The sequence below is a fragment of the Bos indicus x Bos taurus genome, chromosome 11 (assembly GCF_003369695.1).
Source record: "Bos indicus x Bos taurus breed Angus x Brahman F1 hybrid chromosome 11, Bos_hybrid_MaternalHap_v2.0, whole genome shotgun sequence".
Lineage (NCBI taxonomy): Eukaryota > Metazoa > Chordata > Mammalia > Artiodactyla > Bovidae > Bos > Bos indicus x Bos taurus.
The window spans coordinates 7,260,361-7,279,661 of record NC_040086.1 but is presented as its reverse complement, the minus strand read 5'-3'; the positions used below and the strand labels follow the sequence as shown (position 1 = coordinate 7,279,661).

The 19,301-nt window shown below is 43.9% G+C and overlaps 1 protein-coding gene across 1 annotated transcript in view; it reads right to left on the bottom strand.

Moving 5' to 3' along the window:
- The window catches only part of SLC9A2 (solute carrier family 9 member A2), a 90,980-nt gene extending 72,680 nt beyond the window's left edge, over positions 1-18,300 (bottom strand). Inside the window, exon 1 of the mRNA XM_027554775.1 lies at positions 17,817-18,300. Coding sequence (XP_027410576.1) covers positions 17,817-18,096 — 280 coding nt within the window. The 5' untranslated portion in view covers positions 18,097-18,300. The remainder of the gene's footprint in view (positions 1-17,816) is intronic.
- Positions 18,301-19,301: the final 1,001 nt, after the last annotated feature.

Sequence of the window (19,301 nt, the reverse complement as noted above, 5' to 3'; positions counted from 1 at the left end):
TCCTGCCAATGATGCACTTTCATCCACAGATTTAGAATTAGCAACAACTCCCCTGGTGTCAGGGACTTCAAAACTCAGAAGTGAAAACAGCAAGATCAAATGAAAAAAAAACAGCAAACAAACAAAATCGCTGGGGAGTGAGTGAGGTCATTCAATACATACATTAACTATCCAATCAACCAGTCCTTTCGGCAAAACCAGTAGCACTCTTGAGACAGGTTAAGAATAAGATAAAACACAATAAAGACTTCCAGGAAAAGCAACATGGATGATAGATATGAAACAACTGAAAATATAAAACAATGTAGACATCCTAAGTTTTATCTCTGAACACACCAAGCTCCACAGAGGTAGACAAACACAAAGATACATGGTTTCCATCTCAGGAGACTGTACCCTGAGGAGGGAAGGACACTGAGTCCAGCCTAGCCAATAAACAGCCATCTGTCAGATAGTGACACAGAGCTCTGCAGAAACTCAGCCGGGGCCACAGGGCGCAGAGGGACTGGGGCTGGAGCTTGCGTGCAGGCGTATGTGTTTTCTAATTCCCTGAAAAACATAAGCTCAAGCTAGAGGCAGCATCCTCCCTGCCTTCCAGATAGTTCACCAGAGAAGTCTCAAAGAAGGATGCTCATTCTCCCAAGTGAGAACAGCTGGTACCAACGGTATCCTTCCCCATCCAGCACAATGGAAACTCCAGTCAGATAGGAAAGAGGGGGCTGGGCTGGGATTTCTTATCGTTCCTCCTCCTCACCATTTTAGTGTTTTCTTAGAGAAAATGTACACTCAGCCAATATGCGATTCTGCCTGAGGATGCTGGTGATAGAGAGGGTCGTGTGCACGCTAAGTCATTTCAGTTGTGTCCACCCCTTTGTGACCACATGAACTGTAGCCCGCCAGGCTCCTCTCCATCTGTGGAATTCTCCAGGCAAAAATACTGGAGTGGGTTGCCATGCCCTCCTCCAAGGGATCTTCCCAACCCAGGGATCGAACTCACATCTCTTTATATCTCCTGCATTGGCAGGCAGGTTCTTTACCATTAGCACCACCTAGGAAGCTGAGAGAGGGTCGGCGGGTGGTTTTAAAATTGCAGTAATGACTCTGAGTAGCACTTTGTTTTAAAACTCTTTCCCATCCAGATTTCTAAAGGAATACTATTTGTATTTGTACAAATAGTATTCCTTTAGAAAGGGACTTGAAAATACGCTGAAAAAACATGTTTCCCCTGCCCGTGTGTGAGCAGACTTGTCTAGGGACCTTGATGACACTGTAGACCCAAAAGCTCAGGGGGTGTCAGGAGGAGGGTAGGGAAGACAGGCTGCTGATGCAGAGAAGGGCTCACCTGACTCCTGACACTGGGCGTTGGGTTTCAAGACAGGAACCTGGGATAAAATAAAGAATTTTCTCTTTCCTTGCAAATTAGCTTACAAAAGCAGCATGATGGTTTTTTAAGGATAGGCAACATTGGACATTGAAATACACACAATTTAGAGAGAAACCTACACATAACACCAGCACCTGGAGACAGGAATGTCTAGGCAATCTGACAACTGGCTACAGAACCACTGGACAGAGAGACCTCTATGGCGTAACACTGAGGCTCCAGAGAAGGAAACAGGGCGTCTGCTCTCATACAAAGGCCAACCACATCTCAAGGTCTCTCAGGGAGCAAGTTTTCTTAAGTGGATAAACTCTGTCTCAACAAACCAATCAGGAAGCTACAGTAAGTCTCCTACATACGAACTGTCAAGTTGTGAACTTCCAAAGATGTGAACGTACGTATGGTCCCAGCAAGGAACCAGAAGCTGTGCCATTAACGTCAGGCATGAGTGAAACTGCAGCTCGCCCTCCGTCTCCTGTTGCTGACGATCCTTCAGCTCTACCATCTCCCACCTCCTCCAGTCAGTGACTCTTCTTGCCTGTTCTCTCGATGCCAGCCTCTGGATGCCAGGTATCAGGCTGTTACAATGGTACTTTTCAAGGTACTGTACTGTAAGATTAAAAATGATTTATTTTTTGTGTTTGTTTTTTTATGTATTATTTGTGCAAAAAGCATTTATAAAGCTGTGGCAGTACAGTACTGTATAGTCGATTGTATTAGTTGGGTGCCTAGGCTAACTTTCTTGGAGAGAACAAACTGGGCTTATGAACGCTCTCTCAGAATGGAACTTGTTTGTATGCAGGGGACTTACTGTACTGTCATTATCTACAGATGAAATAACTGAAGTTAGAGAGGTTCATTAACTCACCCCTAAATCCACAGCTAGTAAGTGGGTGCACTCAGGTTTGGGGCAACAGAGCCTAAGGCACCACTCTGAGCTGGTGCAATAATAGCAGATGCATTGTAAGTGGGGTGACTGAGCGAACCACCATACAAACTAGTATATTTGAGAAGGAAAGGGCACAGAATTAAGACATGCGCTAGGGCAACAAACAAACCACGGACAGTTCAGGACGGATGATTCCCTTCAGGACCACGTGATTAAAGTGAGCAGAAACAAAAGCATCTCTGAATATTACTTAGTTATTTAAACAACGATTGTTTATTGAGTACCTACTATGAGCCAGACATTGTTCTAGACAGGGAGTCAGTAAGTAAACGCCCTTCCTGCATGACGCTTACGTCCTGAAGTGTCGTTTACATGTGCACGTGTGCAGGTACATGTGTACGTGTGTCTGATTTAGTAAGTATGTATGCATGTGCAGCGGTGAAACAGATTCATCATCTTTTCTCCTGTAAACCCGTTGAAACAGAACTTTGTCCTATTAACATTTACACGGTGGCTCAATTTATATGGGTTGAACCTCTAACCTATGAATCTCTAACATGTTAAATACATATTAATAAATAGCTTTTATTCAGAGACTTCACATATTTAAAGAAATGTTCTACTCTTATGAAATTCTTTTTTTTTAATTTTTTCTATTGGAGTATAGTTGCTTTACAATGTTGAGTTAGAGGGGCTATATGTACACACACACACTCACACACACACACACACACACACACACACACACATATATCTCAAAAGGAGAAGCAGGTAACAGATCATGAGATGGTTGGATGGCATCTCCAACTCAATGGACATGACTTTGCGCAAACTCTGGGAGGTGGAGGAGAGCCTGGTGTGCTAGTCCATGGGGTCACAAAGAGTTGGACATGACTTAGCAGCTGAACAACAATGTACACATATAGCTGATTCACTCTGCAGTCCAGGAGAAACTAAATACATACTTCAAACACACGTTCAAATTCTACAATCCCTGAGTTAGGGAGGTGGAGAAGGCCAGACCAAGATTCAGTTAGGGAGGTGGAGAAGGCCAGACCAAGATTCAGGAAGTCTAGACGTACGTTGAGGAATTCTAGACACACATCGAGGAATTCTAGATGCAAGTTGAGGAATTCTAGGGTTACGGGGTCTGCCTTGTCGTAGTTTTCTATGCTAACTCAGCGAGTCACCATGTGTCACACTAACCTTAACTCTGCAGTCACAACTTGCTTTCATGTATCATTTCAGTTGGTTCCCCCAGTGATCCTCATTACTGTCTAATTTTACAGTGAAAATCTCAGACAGTCCACATGAGATAAAAAGGTTCAAGCAGGACCTCAGCGTAGGTCTCTGGGTCCAGGTTAAGGTTGAATGAAACCAGGCCAGTCAAGACATTCTGGACACCATGGGCAGATTTCCAAACTTCATAGCCTTCTCCACAGAAGGCAGGCTGCCAGGGCGAGACACAGGGGAGTGGCCAAGTACACTCCCCATGAACCCACCTCTCCCATGTAATAGCTGTGACACCTAAGCTCTCTAAACCTGTTTCCTCACCTACTTTTTGAAACTGGGGATCGTAATGGTGCCTGCCTCCAAGAGTTACTGTGAGGATTAAAGAGAATACTGGGTGTAAAGCACCTGACTCAGATTCCTGGCATGAAAAAAGGCTCCATCGTGAGCTATTATGACTCCATGAAAGAGGCCATCATACAGGGCCTATCAGCCTCTCCCATCTCCACCCTCTAGGCCACAGGGGAAGACACTGCCATGCTGGGGTGTGTAACACAGCTCAGGTGTCCCAGCCCACGCATTGCACGAAATAAGCTCACGAATCAGGAGTCACAGGATCAGCAGGGGCAGGATCTCAGGAATACGGCAGAGGGGTGCTTCTTGGTCCTGGGCCTCAATGAGGAATGTCCATGGTTCACAAACCCTTTAAGTGGCCTCAGAGTGCTTCCAATGCAGGGCGAGTATGTGTATGTACTCTGTTTCATTATCAGTCAAAATGCTAAGTTCAGTTGTGAATTTCGTTTCTCTTTCCTTGACACATGAGCCTCTGTAGGCCAACACTAAGGAATAACATGAAATTCACCTTTAAAATATGACTTCTGTCCTTGTTGGTTATCTATGTTATTAATATATATAGAAGTGCGTTATCTGTTAATCCCAAACTCCTAATTTCTCTCTCCACCGTCACCCACTTTGGTAACCGTAAGTTTGTTTTCTATGTCTGTGTTTTGTATAGTAGTTCATTTGTATCATTTTAAAGATTCCACACATAAGCAGTATCATATATTTATCTTTCTCTGTCTGGTTTACTTCACTTAGTATGATCATCTTTAGGTTCATCCACATTGCTGCTGATGGCATTATTTCGTTCTTTTTTATGGCTAAGTAGTACTCTATTGTGTGTATGGACCACATTCTTTTCACCCATTCATCTGTCAGTGGACGTCTAGGTTGCTTCCATGCCTTGGCTATTGTGAATCGTGCTTCAGTGAGCACTGGGGTGCATGTATATTTTCAAATTATGGTTTTCTCCAGATATATGCCCAGCAGTGGGGCACATGGTCACTCTAGTTTCCTAAGGATCCTCATACTTTTCTAGATAGTGGTTGCACCAATTGTACAGCACAGAGAACTATATTCAATATTTTGTAATAAGCTATAAGGGAAAAGAATCTGAAAAAGAATATGTGTGTGTGTGCATGCTCAGTTACTCAGTCCAGTCTGACTCCTTGGCAACCCCATGGACTGTAGCCCACCAGGCTCCTCTATCCATGGAATTCTCTAAGAAAGATACTGGAGTGGGTTACCATTTCCTCCTCCAGAGGATCTTCCCGACCCAGGGATCTAACCCAAGTATCCTGCATTGACAGGAAGATTCTTATCGTGGTGCCACCAGGGAGGCCCACGTGTGTGTATATAACTAAGTCAATCTGCAGTACACCTAAAACTAACACAACATTGCAAATCAACTATACTCCAATTAAAAAATCAAATTGAACTAAATTTGAAAATATGATTTTTTCATGACCACAAGGAAAGCTTGTAGAGGGATTCCCATGCCCTCCCCTGGAACTACTGGAGAGAGAAGAACACACACATCTTCAAACAGGAATGAATCTATAAAAATCAAGATCAGAAAGCCCTTGGACACCGATGAACAATGTGCAGGACTGTTGCAGGAAGTACATCAATTATGACTCATTACATTTAAAAGATGTAATTGCAAGAGAGTAAGCTGTAATTGCATATGTCTCATTTAGCAGGATAAGACGCCCATGTTCACACAGCTCTTTAATATAATGAACACATGTTTCTCTTGGCTTGTTTTCTTTTGCTGTAAAAAGTAAAATCTTTGTTACGAATATTTTCCTTCCCTACAGAGTCTTTCACGTTATCCCTATGGAAATATTAAACAGCCAGAAGCAGATACAGATCCCTACTTCTATCCTTAAATGCGAGAACCAAGTAGGTGAAGACCTGCCAGGATCACAAGACAATATTAATGGCAGAACTGCAACTGAATACTGTCTTTCTACCTCTGACGTTACTCTGCCAACAAAGGTCCTTATAGTCAAGGCTATAGTCTTTCCAGTGGTCACATACGGGTGTGACAGCTGGACCATAAAGAAGGCAGATCGCCAAAGAACTGATGCCTTCAAACTGTGGTGATGGAGAAGACTCCTGGAATTTCCCTGGAAAGCAAGGAGATCAAACCCATCAATCTTAAGGGAAATCAACCCTGAAGACTTGTTGGAAGGACTGATGCTAAAGTTGAAGCTCCAGTATTTTGGTTATCTGATGCAAACAGACAACTCATTGGAAAAGTCCCTGATGATGGGAAAGATTGAGGGCAGAAGGAGTAGAGGGCTTTAGAGGATGAGATGGCTGGATGGCATCACGGATGCAATGGACATGAACTTAGGCAACCTTCGGGAGTTGTTGAGAGACAGGGAGGCCTGGTGTCCTGTGGTCCATGGGGTTGCAAAGACTCAGAAACAATTGGGCTACTGGAAAAGAAAAGCAACAACAACAATCTCTGACTGGGAGACGTCTTTTCCAAAAGTAGGTCCAACACATCTTCAACTGCTGAGCTACTTCTCTTCAAGTATGGTAACTACAGGTCAAGAGAAAAGTCAGGTTAACTCAAAGTGCGATGAGAGTGACAATGAAATTCTCCTTCACAACCAAAGAGAACAGAAAGTAATGAAATAATACTTCCAGATGATAAGGCTTCCCCGATGGCTCACCAGGTAAAGAATCCGCCTGCAATGTAGGAGACACAGCGGACGCGGGTTCAATCCCTGGGTTGGGATGATCCCCTGGAGAAGGCAGTGGCAACCCACTCCAGCATTCTTGCCTGGAGAATTCCATGGACAGAGGAGCCTGGTGAGCTACAGTCCATGGGGTCACAGAGTCTGACAAAACTGTGTGACTAATCAGTAGCAGCAGATGATAAATGGCTATCATTTCAGCTCCTATAAAGCACAAGCTGGTATCAAGATTGCTGGGAAAAATATCGATAACCTCAGATATGCAGATGACACCACCCTTATGGCAGAAAGTGAAGAGGAACTAAAAAGCCTCTTGATGAAAGTGAAAGAGGAGAGTGAAAAAGTTGGCTTAAAGCTCAACATTCAGAAAACTAAGATCATGGCATCCGGTCCCATCACTTCACGGGAAATAGATGGGGAAACAGTGGAAATGGTGTCAGACTTTATTTTTTTGGGCTCCAAAATCACTGCAGATGGTGATTGCAGCCATGAAATTAAAAGATGCTTATTCCTTGGAAGGAAAGTTATGACCAACCTAGATAGCATATTCAAAAGCAGAGACATTACTTTGCCAACAAAGATCTATCTATTCAAGGCTATAATTTTTCCAGTAGTCATGCATGGATTTGAGAGTTGGACTGTGAAGAAAGCTGAGCACCGAAGAATTGATGTTTTGGAACTGTGGTGTTGGAGAAGACTCTTGAGAGTCCCTTGGACTGCAAAGAGATCCAACCAGTCTATTCTAAAGGAGATCAGTCTTGGGTGTTCTTTGGAAGGACTGATGCTAAAGTTGAAACTCCAGTATTTTGGCCACTTCATGTGAAGAGTTGACTCATTGGAAAAGACTCTGATGCTGGGAGGGTTTGAGGGCAGGAGGAGAAGGGGATGACAGAGGATGAAATGGCTGGATGGCATCACTGACTCGATGGACGTGAGTTTAAGTGAACTCCGGGAGTTGGTGGTGGACAAGGAGGCCTGGCGTGCTGCAATTCATGGGGTCGCAGAGTCGAACACAACTGAGTGACTGAACTGAACTGAACTGATACTCTGTGATATAATCATTCAAGAGAATACTCAAAATAAAGACATTTTCATACAAAGATCAGGAGAATTTATCAATGGAAGCCTCCCTTCCCAAAGTATCCACTAAATTACACATTTCATTAAAAAGAAAACAATCTGGAAAAAAGAGGAAACAGAAGAAGTAACAATGAAGAAAAAATGGTAAGCATGTTTAGAAATCTATGTAGACATTGTTTGCAAAAATTAAAAACTAAGTCGTGGAGGAAATTAACTACAAATCAGGTCTAAATTATAAGGTAAAAAGATATAATTCTGAAATTGGCAGATAGCAGGTAAAATTTTTTAATATAAATATTATTCATGAAGACAACAAAACAATAAGAAAACAGAAAATAATATGTTTACTGTGATCCCAAATGCAATTTTCACATTTTACATATATTAACAAACTTAATTCTCACAACAGCCTAGGACATGGGCACTTTTACTATCCCCATTTCACCAAAGGGTAACTGAGCTCAGAATTTCAGTTATGTACCAAAAAATCATACAACTACAAAATTATGCAAGAAAATGTTCCTGAGATGTGAGCCAAGGCAGACTGGACTGGGTCCTGTTTACTCAGGTATCTTATTAAAATTGAAATGTAACCACAAAAAATATGGAAAGAGAATATATGATAATATATTAAAAAATGAAGGGAAAACTTGACTCAGCGAAAATATGACAAGAGAACTGAAGAGACCAGGTAAAAGTGTAGTAAACAGACGGTAAAGTCTGAATATATCATTATGCACAACATACATAATTATGCTTCTCCTTAAACTGCAGATATTTGAAATTTTAAATTAAAGATAGAAAGTCTACTCACATGTGGTTTAACGAGATACAGCTAAAGGAAAATTACCCAGTTGATTTGATATGATAATTATGGTTAGGGAAAAAACATGTCTGGAAAATATAGGTGTGGAAAACATAGATACAGAAAAAAATACATGTGCAAAATGAAGTTTATTTTGAATAGCAATAGGGATATAAGAAAAAACAGACTTTGAGCCACAAGAAAAATGTTTAAAATAGGGACATTAATGAGTAACCTAATAAGTAAAGGAAGGATTTACTCAGAAGATTTTAACAATATTGAGCTAGTAGATACTTAATAACAAAGCATTAAAATATTAAAGCAAAAAATAACAAACTTACAAACAGCAATTGACATCACAGTCTTAGAGAGTGGTTTTAATGTACCCCCAGAAACTAATAGATAAAATAACCCAAAAAAATTGGTAATGCTATTTCATATCTGCACTCCATAATTTGAAATTTCATCTAGTCCTCTGCATGTATGCACATATGTGTGCCGGTATATGTGTACAAGTGCCTGCATGGAATAAAGAACACACAATCTTTTTCAATCAAAGCTTGAAATGTAGTTTTAAATGACCACCTATTAAGTCAGAGTGTGTGTGTGTGTGTGTGTGTGTGTGTGTGTGTGTGTGTGTGTATGTGCGTGCACTCAGTTGTATCTGACCCTTTGCAACCCCAGGGACTGTAGCCTGCCAGGCTCCTCTGTCCATGGAATCTTCCAGGCAAGAATACTGGAATGGGTTGCCATTTCCTATTCCAGAAGATATCCCCAACCCAGGGATCGAACACAAGTCTCTTGCGTCTCCTGCATTGGCAGGCAAATTCTTTACCGCTCACCCAGCTGGGAAGCCCCATTAGGCCACAGAAGATGTCTCAATCAATATAAAAAAACAACCAGGTCTATATAACCAAAATGGACTAAACTATGAATAAAAATTTAAAAATAACCATACATCTCAAAATGTTTATTACTATAACTCAAACTACAATCCTAAATACTTATTGAGCTACAATAAAAAAATCACAAGGAAAATGTAAAACACTGAGAATTGAGCTAAAGTAAAAACTCTATACGTCAAAACCATGCAAAGCAACTGAAACAGGATCAGAAGGATATATTTCTAGCCTTAAATACGTATATTACCATTCCTCTAAATTATAAACATTTGGATCATGAGAATTCATCTTTAAGAAGAGTTTCATTTAATATTCCTATTTCATCTCAGGAGGCATTTATTTGACTTCATAAAGACCAAACTGTATTTTACAGGTCCTGATGCATCATCAACAGTCATGTTTCCAGCTTTACCACTAATGTACGGTGTTAAGTTCTCCTCAGAATACAGATGGTTTGCAAGTTAAAAGCAGTAATGATTTCACACCAATTATTAGGAAAGTGCAATTTCATTTGCATCATCTCCCCGAATTCTTTAGTCTTTACCATTTTCTTTATTGCTATTATTATAACTTGCAATAGATAAATTTACATAAATTTAGAGTACCATGAATACTTTTTATTTTTATTTTATTTTTAAAAAGTTTTTATTGGAGTATCATTGATTTAAAATGTTGTGTTAGTTTCACGTGTACAGCAAAGTGAATCATATATATATATATGTCTCCACTTTTTTTTTAAGATTTTTCCCCATACAGGCCATTAGAGAGTACTGAATAGAGTTCCCTGTGCTATACAGCAGGTTCTTATTAGTTATCTATTTTATACATAGTAGTGTGTATATGTTGGGCTTCCCGGGTAGCTCAGCTGGTAAAGAAGCCACCTGAAATGCAGGAGACCCTGGTCTGATTCCTGGATCAGGTAGATCCCCTACAGAAGAGACAGACCACCCACTTCAGTATTCTTGGGCTTCCCTGGTGGCTCAGACAGTAAAGAATCCACCTGCAAAGTGGGAAACCTGGGTTCGATCCCTGGGTTAAGAACATTCCCTGGAGGAGGGCATGGCAACCCACTCCAGTATTCTTACCTGGAGAATCCCCATGGACAGAGGAGCCTGGTGGGCTCTGTGGGGTCGCAGGGAGTCAGACACGACTGAGTGACTCAGCACAGCACAGTGTGTATATGTCAATCCCCAATTCCCAATTTTATCCCTGTTCACCCTAGTCAAGGCTATGGTTTTTCCAGTAGTCATGTATGAATGTGAGAATTGGACTATAGAGAAAGCTGAGCGCCAAAGAATTGATGCTTTGGAACTGTGGTGTTGGAGAAGACTCTTGAGAGCCCCTTGGACTGCAAGGAGATCCAACCAGTCCATTCTAAAGGAAATCAGTCCTGATGTTGAAGCTGAAACTCCAATATTTTGTCCACCTGATGCGAAGAGCTGACTCATTTGAAAAGACCCTGATGCTGGGAAGGATTGAAGGCGAGAGGAGAAGGGGACGACAGAGGATGAGATGGTTGGATGGCATCACCGACTCAATGGACACGAGTTTGAGTAAACTCTGGGAGTTGGTGATGGACAGGGAGGCCTGGCATGCTGCAGTCCATGGGGTCGCAAAGAGTCAGACATGACTGAGTGACTGAACTGAACTCACCATATCCCCTGGTAACCATAAGTTTGTTTTCTACATCTGTGACTCTTGTTTTGAAAATAAGTTCATTAGTTACCATTTTTTTAGATTCTGCATATAAACAATATCATATGATATTTGTCTTTCTGTGTCTGACTTACTTCACTCAGTATAATAATCTCTAGGCCCACCCATGTTGCTGCAAATGGTTCTTTTATGGCTGAGTAATATTCCATTGTGCATATGTGCCATATTTTCTTTATCCATTACTCTGTTGATGGACATTTAGGTTGCTCCCATGTCCTAGCTATTGAAAAAGTGCCACAATGAACATTGGGGTGTATATGTCCTTTCAAACAGAGCAATCAACAAAGGATTAATCTCCAAAATAGAGTGTCATAAATGTTTTGTTTATAACATAGTCTCAAGTGTCAGTTTTCCACAGCTGTGAATTTAATGAGAATAAATAAATAGCCATATTTTGGACAAGATGATGACAAGAAAATGGCTCAGTAGGAGTTATAACAACTAAACTATTTAAATATCTTTGTCCACTTTAATAAGACTAATGTCAAATAGCCATGCCAATTGTGGAGCTTGTCAGTTCATAAAAGTATTCATCACTGAAAATATTGAAAGTAATGCTAATTATGTTTTCAATTGTAACTGTTTTTTCAGCGATTAATAATCCTTATAAGTTTGGAGTCAACATACTGGAAAACAAGTAACTTCAATAATTAATGAGGTAAACTTTCAATTCAGTAATTTTTTAAATAATGACAAAATACACCCTAATAAAGTAGAAGTAACTAAATAATAGAGAGCAGAAATTTATAAATTAGAAGCCAACCAGAATGCAATTCTTTGGAAAAGAATAAAATAAATAAACTTCTATGAATTTTGATCAAAGTAAAGAAAGATAAAAATAACAATGTTAGGAAAAATAAAGTAGAACTTAAATACAAATAAAGTGAAGATTTTTAAAATCATGAAAAATAGATTTCTTCCCATAAATTTAAAAATGCAAATGAAATAATGACTTTCTAGAACAATAAAAACAACAAAACTGACCTAAGAGGACATAGACAAGCCAACAGAACAACAAACTTTAAAGCAATTGAATCATTAGTGAAAATATACCCATACACAAACCAACCAATTCACCTGGTTTACAGGTAAGCTTTTACAAGCCTACAAAGTACAAATAAGTTTATACAAAAGGTTTTCTGTATACCTCTTTAGGACTTCAAGCTATGCAAAAGAATTCTGTAAAAGACAAAGCATCTCATTAATGATAAATATTATTCTCATTTTTAAAGTTGACCCAAAGACCAACATTTTTGGTAGGAAATCACCTGCTGTTATCTTAAAAAGTACAAAATTATATCTGTGGTAGAGTGCAGTGATAATTCTAGAAGACATGTGAAACGATCTTTAGAAAGACCCTTGAAGTCATCCTTTGGACAGAAAACAGGAAAAGTATGGTCGGCCCAATAGGAAGAGACGGTGGCTTTGAGAAAGTAAGAAATTAGACCTCTTCTTTGAGCTTTATCAGGAACAAACACATGTCATCAGGAGCACCTGGCTTTACAGGTGTGTTCAAAGTGAGACGTAGTTCAAATAATAAATGAAAGGCATGAGCCTCATCCACTGACCAACCAGTTGGTGAATACGCTTCAGGAAAACCAAATGTAACAAAGAGAAACAGATCAAAGGCAAGGATGGGTTTTTCCAGAGATCAAGATCTCAGTAATCAGGTGGATATTAACTAAAGAAACTCTCTGGTTTCATATTTAAATTCAGAACTGCCTGGAGCCCAGAGGAGAAACATTCATGCACCAAACTGCTTTGTCTTCCCCCTCAAATAACAATCCAAGTTATATCATTTCAAGACAACAGGATGAACAGAAGACAAAAATTGTGCATGCTAACCCAAGTTCAAGGGCAAAGGTGAGAGATGACACCTGGAAAAGGCAAACAGGCCAGCTTCTCATGACTGCAAGAGTTGACAGAGTGTCTGGAGATCCACTGAGACAAACAAGGCAGCTGTGCTGCTCTAAACAGCAGGGGACACACTGCTTTGTCCCAGGACCCTGAACAGAGTTAGAATGTATGCCCAAGTTCACCCAGTCTAGGACAAATCCACTAACCCACTTCTTGGGCAAGGAATTCAGAGGAGACAAGCTTAGAATGAACAGGTTTCCCAGGTGGCTCAGTGGTAGAGAATCCACTTGCCAATACAGGAGTCATGGGTTTGATCCCTCAGTCAGGAAGGTGCCCTGGAGAGAGAAATGGCAACCCACTCCAGTATTCTTGCCTGGAAAATCCCATGGACAGAGGAGCCTGGCAGGCTACAGTCCACAGGGTCATAAAAGAGTCGGACATGACAATGACTAAATAAGCAACAAACAATCTTAGAACACACTAGGAAATTTTTCCTTTCTTCATCCTCTGGCTACCTATTATTCCAGGCTGTAGAACTCCATCCCTGTGTCCAGGATTTACCAGGCAAACTGAGCAGTTATAACTGTTTAAAAAAAATCAAGTCACTCAAAATATAAACATCCAAAGTGAAAGAACAATTAGAGTTCAAATGCACAAGGATGTAAGTGAAAAAAATTTCGGGAGATCTTTCTTGCCAAAAACAAAACAAAACACAACTTTTCAAAGGTGGAGCGAATCTGCTGCATTCTTTTATTTACTTAACCCACTTCACACACACACATACACATCATCATCATCATCAATTTAGGAAACTTTTCAACTACAGAACTTTCTTTTTGATCAAGTCACAGGAAAGTGGACTGTCCCTGATAATCAAGTTGTTGTTCAGTTGCTAAGTTGTGTAAGACTCTTTGCAACCCCATGGACCAGGCCTCCCTATCCATCACTATCTCCCAGAGTTTGTTTAAACTTATGTCCATTGAGTCAGTGATGCAATCCAACCATCTCATTCTCTGTCTCCCCATTATTTTGCCTTCAATTTTTCCCAGCATCAGAGTCTTTTCCAATGAGCTGACTCTTCGTATCAGGTGGCCAAAGTATTAGAGTTTTGGCTTCAGCATCAGTCCTTCTAATGATTATTCAAGGTTGATTTCCTTTAGGCTTGACTGACTTGATCTCCTTGCAGTCCAAGGGACTCTCAAGAGTCTTCTCCAACACAGTTTGAAAGCATAAAGCTGGATCATTCAACACTACTAAAAATGCATTTTCTCACTTCTGATTGAAGTATTTCTAAGGTTACAGTAGACAGCAATCTAGAAAATGATTCTGAATTCACCACTGGAAATGATTTCAACCTCCTACAAATGCTATTAGGTGCCTCCGTGGGGGCAACCTGTGATCCACATTCAGCTTAATCACTAGCAATGTTCCTCCATGTTCTCTGGGGCAGGTAAGCTCAGGTACGCTAGGTACACACTAAAAAAACTGCCCCAAATGCAAACCGCGACATTTTGCATGAGTTAACACTCCCATTCCCCCATAGCCTCACATCTCCCTGCACTGACTGCTCAATTCATCACCCCACCCAAATATGAGTTAATCACATCATACAAGTCCTGCCAAAGTAATAGTCTTTCCAGAGTGTACATGCTAAGTCGCTTCAGTCTTTCCAGTGCAAAAGTTCAAGTAGAATCTGATTGACCAGACTACTGTTTAATGGGCTGTAAAAATGTCTTAGGTACCTGCACAGTCTTCCCTAAAGCCAAAAAGAAAGTTTAGGGCCTTGGGGACAGGGGGGCGGATCCCCGGGCATTTTATAGGTCTTCTAGGAACAGAGCTACAGCAGATGGACAGGGCTGGACTATATACTGGAAGAACCTAGAAAAGACCCCAAGCACTAGCTTGTGGCTCAGCTGGTAAAGAATCTGCCAGAAATGCAGAAGACTCTGGTTTGATTCCAGGATTGGGAAGATCCCCTGGAGAAGGGACAGGCTACCCACTCCAGTATTCTTGGGCTTCTCTGGTGGCTCAGATGGTAAAGAATCCACCTGCAATGCGGGAGACCTGGGTTCGATCCCTGGGTTGGGAAGGTCCCCTGGAGGAGGCCATGGCAACGCACTCCAGATTCTTGCCTGGAGATTCCCCATGGACAGAGGAGCCTGGCGGGCTACAGTCCATGGGGTCACAGAGTCAGAAACAACTGAACAACTAAGCACAGCACTAGCTTATCCTTATTTCTCTGAGAACCACACCCTCAACCCACCATCTCTACTCCACTCAGACTCTTCTGGCCAAGAGACATGAACATCATCTGTTTCCATCTGGATGCCGCATCACATGCAGAAAGGAAAGAGGAAGCTCCAAATTTGGAGGAGGCAGAGAGATGGGCAGAACAGCAAAGTGCCAGGGAATATAAACACATCTGGATGAGAAAACTGCCAATGGGAAGATAAATACATCCATGAGCTCACACAAGCAACAATGCCTTTTAATAAAACACTGTACAATTAACATGATAAGGTCAAATAAGATAGATAGATCATGACAGAAAAACAAAGCAAGTGTTAAAAGGCAACCTGAGATAAGAACACTTGGAAAAGGCGGAGCCTAAGACAGAAGCAGAAAAAGGGGAGAGGCGGCCCAGTCCAGAGGAAAAGGAACCATAGTGCCAGAAAACTGTCAAGAGTGATTTCTGCTTCTCTTCCACCACTTCTGATGGTGACAATACTCAGTACTCACTGCATGCCCAGCTGTCCTATGAAGGTTACACACATCTCTTCTCATTTAACCCTGACACCAAACAAGCCTCCAGGGTAGGCAGGAAGATGAGACATTGAGCAGAGCTGGGTGAAATTCTGGCTCACCATCTGGCAGCAAGGTAACATCTCCATCTCTCAATTGCCTTGCATATGATATGCGGTCATCATTTCTGCCCCGGATGATTGTTAAAATTAGAGATAATGAACTTAAGTGCCTACTAGCGGCTGTTATTAGAGTGAGTGATCAGATGAAGATAATCAAGAGTGAGGAACAGAAGGAAGAGCCACAGTTGAATAAAAATGGCAACAGAGAAGCAGTCATAGAAACAGAAAGGAAGCACTACGCCAGGGACAAAGATTCAGACAGAGAAAAAGAGAACAGAGAACACTTGGCTCTCCGCTTTGTGTGTCTGTGCAAACTGTCTGAGTTTTATTTTCCACCTCCACCAAGCAGGTATATACTATCTGCCCTTCCTACCTGGCAGGGTTGCCCTGAGGACCATATAAGGAGACGAGCACCTGCATTTACAAGGACAGGCAACACTTTTATGCAAATGTGCACATCTGCTTAATACATGGAGAAATCCTTTCCCCCTTATTCCATTTCCCAAGGGAAATTAAAACATTCAACCAGTTTTAATGTTAAAACCGGGCAATTACAGGCTGTAAAGTCTTCTTTGGGCACCGTTAACAGAATCTGGTTAATGTAATCTAACATCCAAGATTCGGCTTCTTCCCTGCAACTTGCACCATCTACAAACTTGTTTTGCGCTTCCCTCTCAATTTATGTCTTTGTTTATTCCTCTCTGGAATGTTGTTCCCTTTCATCTGCGATGGACCGTCTTCTAGTCATCCCTGAAAACCTAGTTGAAATGTTTGTCCAGCATGAGGAAGTGATTCTCTTCTCTCTACACTGCATATTATCTTTTCTGAATGTCTTACTCCATCTAGCATTTTTATGGATTATGATCACTGGGCTGTATGCCATCCCCTCCCCCCAATCTTCAGGTGTGAGGATGCCAGCAATGTGTCTTTTTATCCTTTATGTAGACCTTAGAGCATGGGTCTTTTCAAGGGGCAAATGTATAAAACATATGCAATAATGCATAAATTCTGTCCACCTAACAACTTTTTGGAATCATTACACCAGTAACTGCTATATTCTAAGATTAAAAAGTATATACATATAAAGTAAAAATAATATAAAGCACCACAAGCATAATAAAATTTAAGTGGGGTGAAAATAAATGAAGATGAATGAATAAGCCAACAAAGTCCTACTGTATAGCATAGGGAACTCTGTTCAATGTCATGTGGCAGCTTGGATGGGAGGGGAGTTTGGAGGAGAATGGATACAAGCATATGTACGCCTGAGTCCCTCCGCTGTCCACCTGAAATTATCACAACATTGTTAATCAGCTATACTCCAATACAATAAAAAAATTTTTAATTTTTTAAATTAAAAAAAAAGGTGAGAAAACAGATTTGGAGATATATTTCCAAATGAGAGTTTAAGGTAGTTTTTGAAACTTGGGTTTTTTTAAACATGCAACTGGCTTCACTGGCCTTAGTCACCAAGAAAATGCTTCCTGGAGAGCTGTCACTCTCCAGCCTTGGCCCAGAGGAGGGAAGGCACAGGGCCCCTTTCCCAGACACCCTGTCGTGCTGCAGGCACTCAGGTGCCCCTGATCCCCTTTTCCAGACACCGCAGCAGTCAGGTGCGGGCCAGGGTCTGCGTCGCTACCAAGGCGCATCCATCTCCAAGCATCAAGGGCTTCGACCATTCTAGCAGCACTGATGCCCTGCTCCCAGTAAGTGAGACCCAAAATTTCAGCCCACTCCCCTCCTCCCGCAATCAACAGGTCTCCACTTTGCCAGAGGGCTGTCACTCGGCATGCCAGGCAGAGGAAGCAGCGAATCGCTAAGTTGGTTACAGGTTGCAACTCCGGGGCTATTTCAAGGCCAAGTTCCACAAGAACCAAAGCATAAAGCTGCTCCCCCCACACCCCTCCCCCGGGGAGGGAAGGTCCCTTTCGGCGAGATGAAGCTGCTCTGTCGCCCCTGCCCGGGTCCCGGGGAGGCGGCCACGACCCAGAGGTCAATTCGCCGCGGCCCCTGCCCCACCCCCGCGGGTCCGGCGCGCTCACCGATCTTGGCCAGGGAGGCCAGCAGGATCCACAGGGTGATCTCGAAGGGGATCTGCACGTGGGGGTAGTCCAGGGTGAACACTGGCAATCGGCTCTCCTCGAACGGCGTCGTGCCCGGAGCCACCACGCTGGCGGGGCTGGGCGGAATGGAGCTCGTGCCCCGGGCCCGCGGCGCGTCCAGCAGGGTCTCGGCTCGGGCGCCCGCCGGCCCCGCCGCCTGCAGGAGCAGCAGCAGCAGCAGTGGGGCCTGCCCTCTCAGCCCAGGGCCCGCCGGCTCCATGGGCGCTGCTCCCCGCGCCACTGTAGCCCAAGCGGTCGGCCCTTCGTGCGCTCAGCGCATCGCCCCTGAGCCGGCAGCGCTGCCCGCCGCCGCCACGGGGCCGGGAGTCTGCGACGCACCGGCCCGGTCCCTGCTGCGAGCAGGCGCAGCGCCTGGCGGGCGCGCACGGGACACTCGAGGCCACAGCGCGGACCCTCGGCGCCCTCAGCCGCCCGCCGCCGCCGGCCGCCGGCCCATGTCCCGTCCGCCGCCCGCCGCGGCTGCAGGCCCGGCCCCGGGCGGCCCGCGGGCGGGGGCGGGGCGGGGCGGGCGCGGCGCCCGCCGCCGCTGGGCGGGAGGACCGGCCCGGGGCGGGCGCGCGACGCACCTGCCGAACCCGCCGGCGAAGCGGGGCCCGGAGCCGCGGGGGCGGCGGCCGCGCTCGCCTGGGGCCCACGCCGCGCGGCGAGACCGGCCAGCCCCGGAGCCGGGGAGCTCTGGGCGCACGGGCCGCGCCGGGCGCGAGGTGACCGGAGCTGTCCCCGCCCCGGAGGCCGCGTCGGGCATCCATCCAGGGAAGGGGCCGGCGCACCCACGCGGCGCGCGGGGGAGACCCGGGGCGCGCGCCCGGCGCGGAAGGTCTAGAAAAGTCTCCTGGGGTCCCTCTTCCAATACTTCGCCAGGTCGTGCCTGGGGCACTCTCTGTCTCTGTCTCGGGGCGCCGTGTTCCCGCGCTCCCACCCGAGCCTCGGCTTTTCTTTACCACCGAGCACGGCTGTCAATCGCCGGACCCCTGTCGGTTCCACTATTCTTCCCGCCCCCGTCACAAAAAAGGAAAACATCTCTGATTTCAGGCTTCGAGGTGTTCACGTCCCGGAGCAGCAGAACCATCATTATTTCGTGGAAAGCCGGTGATTTGCAGAGCTCAGATGAACCCGCTCCGCTAATTACAGGACAGGCTGTGGTCTGGAGAGTGGAGGCGAGGAAGTGCGGTTCCCCTTCTGGATCGGAAGGAGCCCCGTCTGCCCGCTCACCCGGTCGTCCTGGTTCTGAGATTCGGAGTGAGCGCAGCGGCCTCGCGGGAGTCGGCCTTGACCTTGCTGCCTGCCATCCGCTGTCGCAGCATCTTTGTCACCAGGAACTGAAGGCTCCCTGAAAGCAGACAAGTGGTCACTTCAGTACCTGAAACCGTTTTGCCTTCGTTAGGAAACCAAAATCTTTTCTCA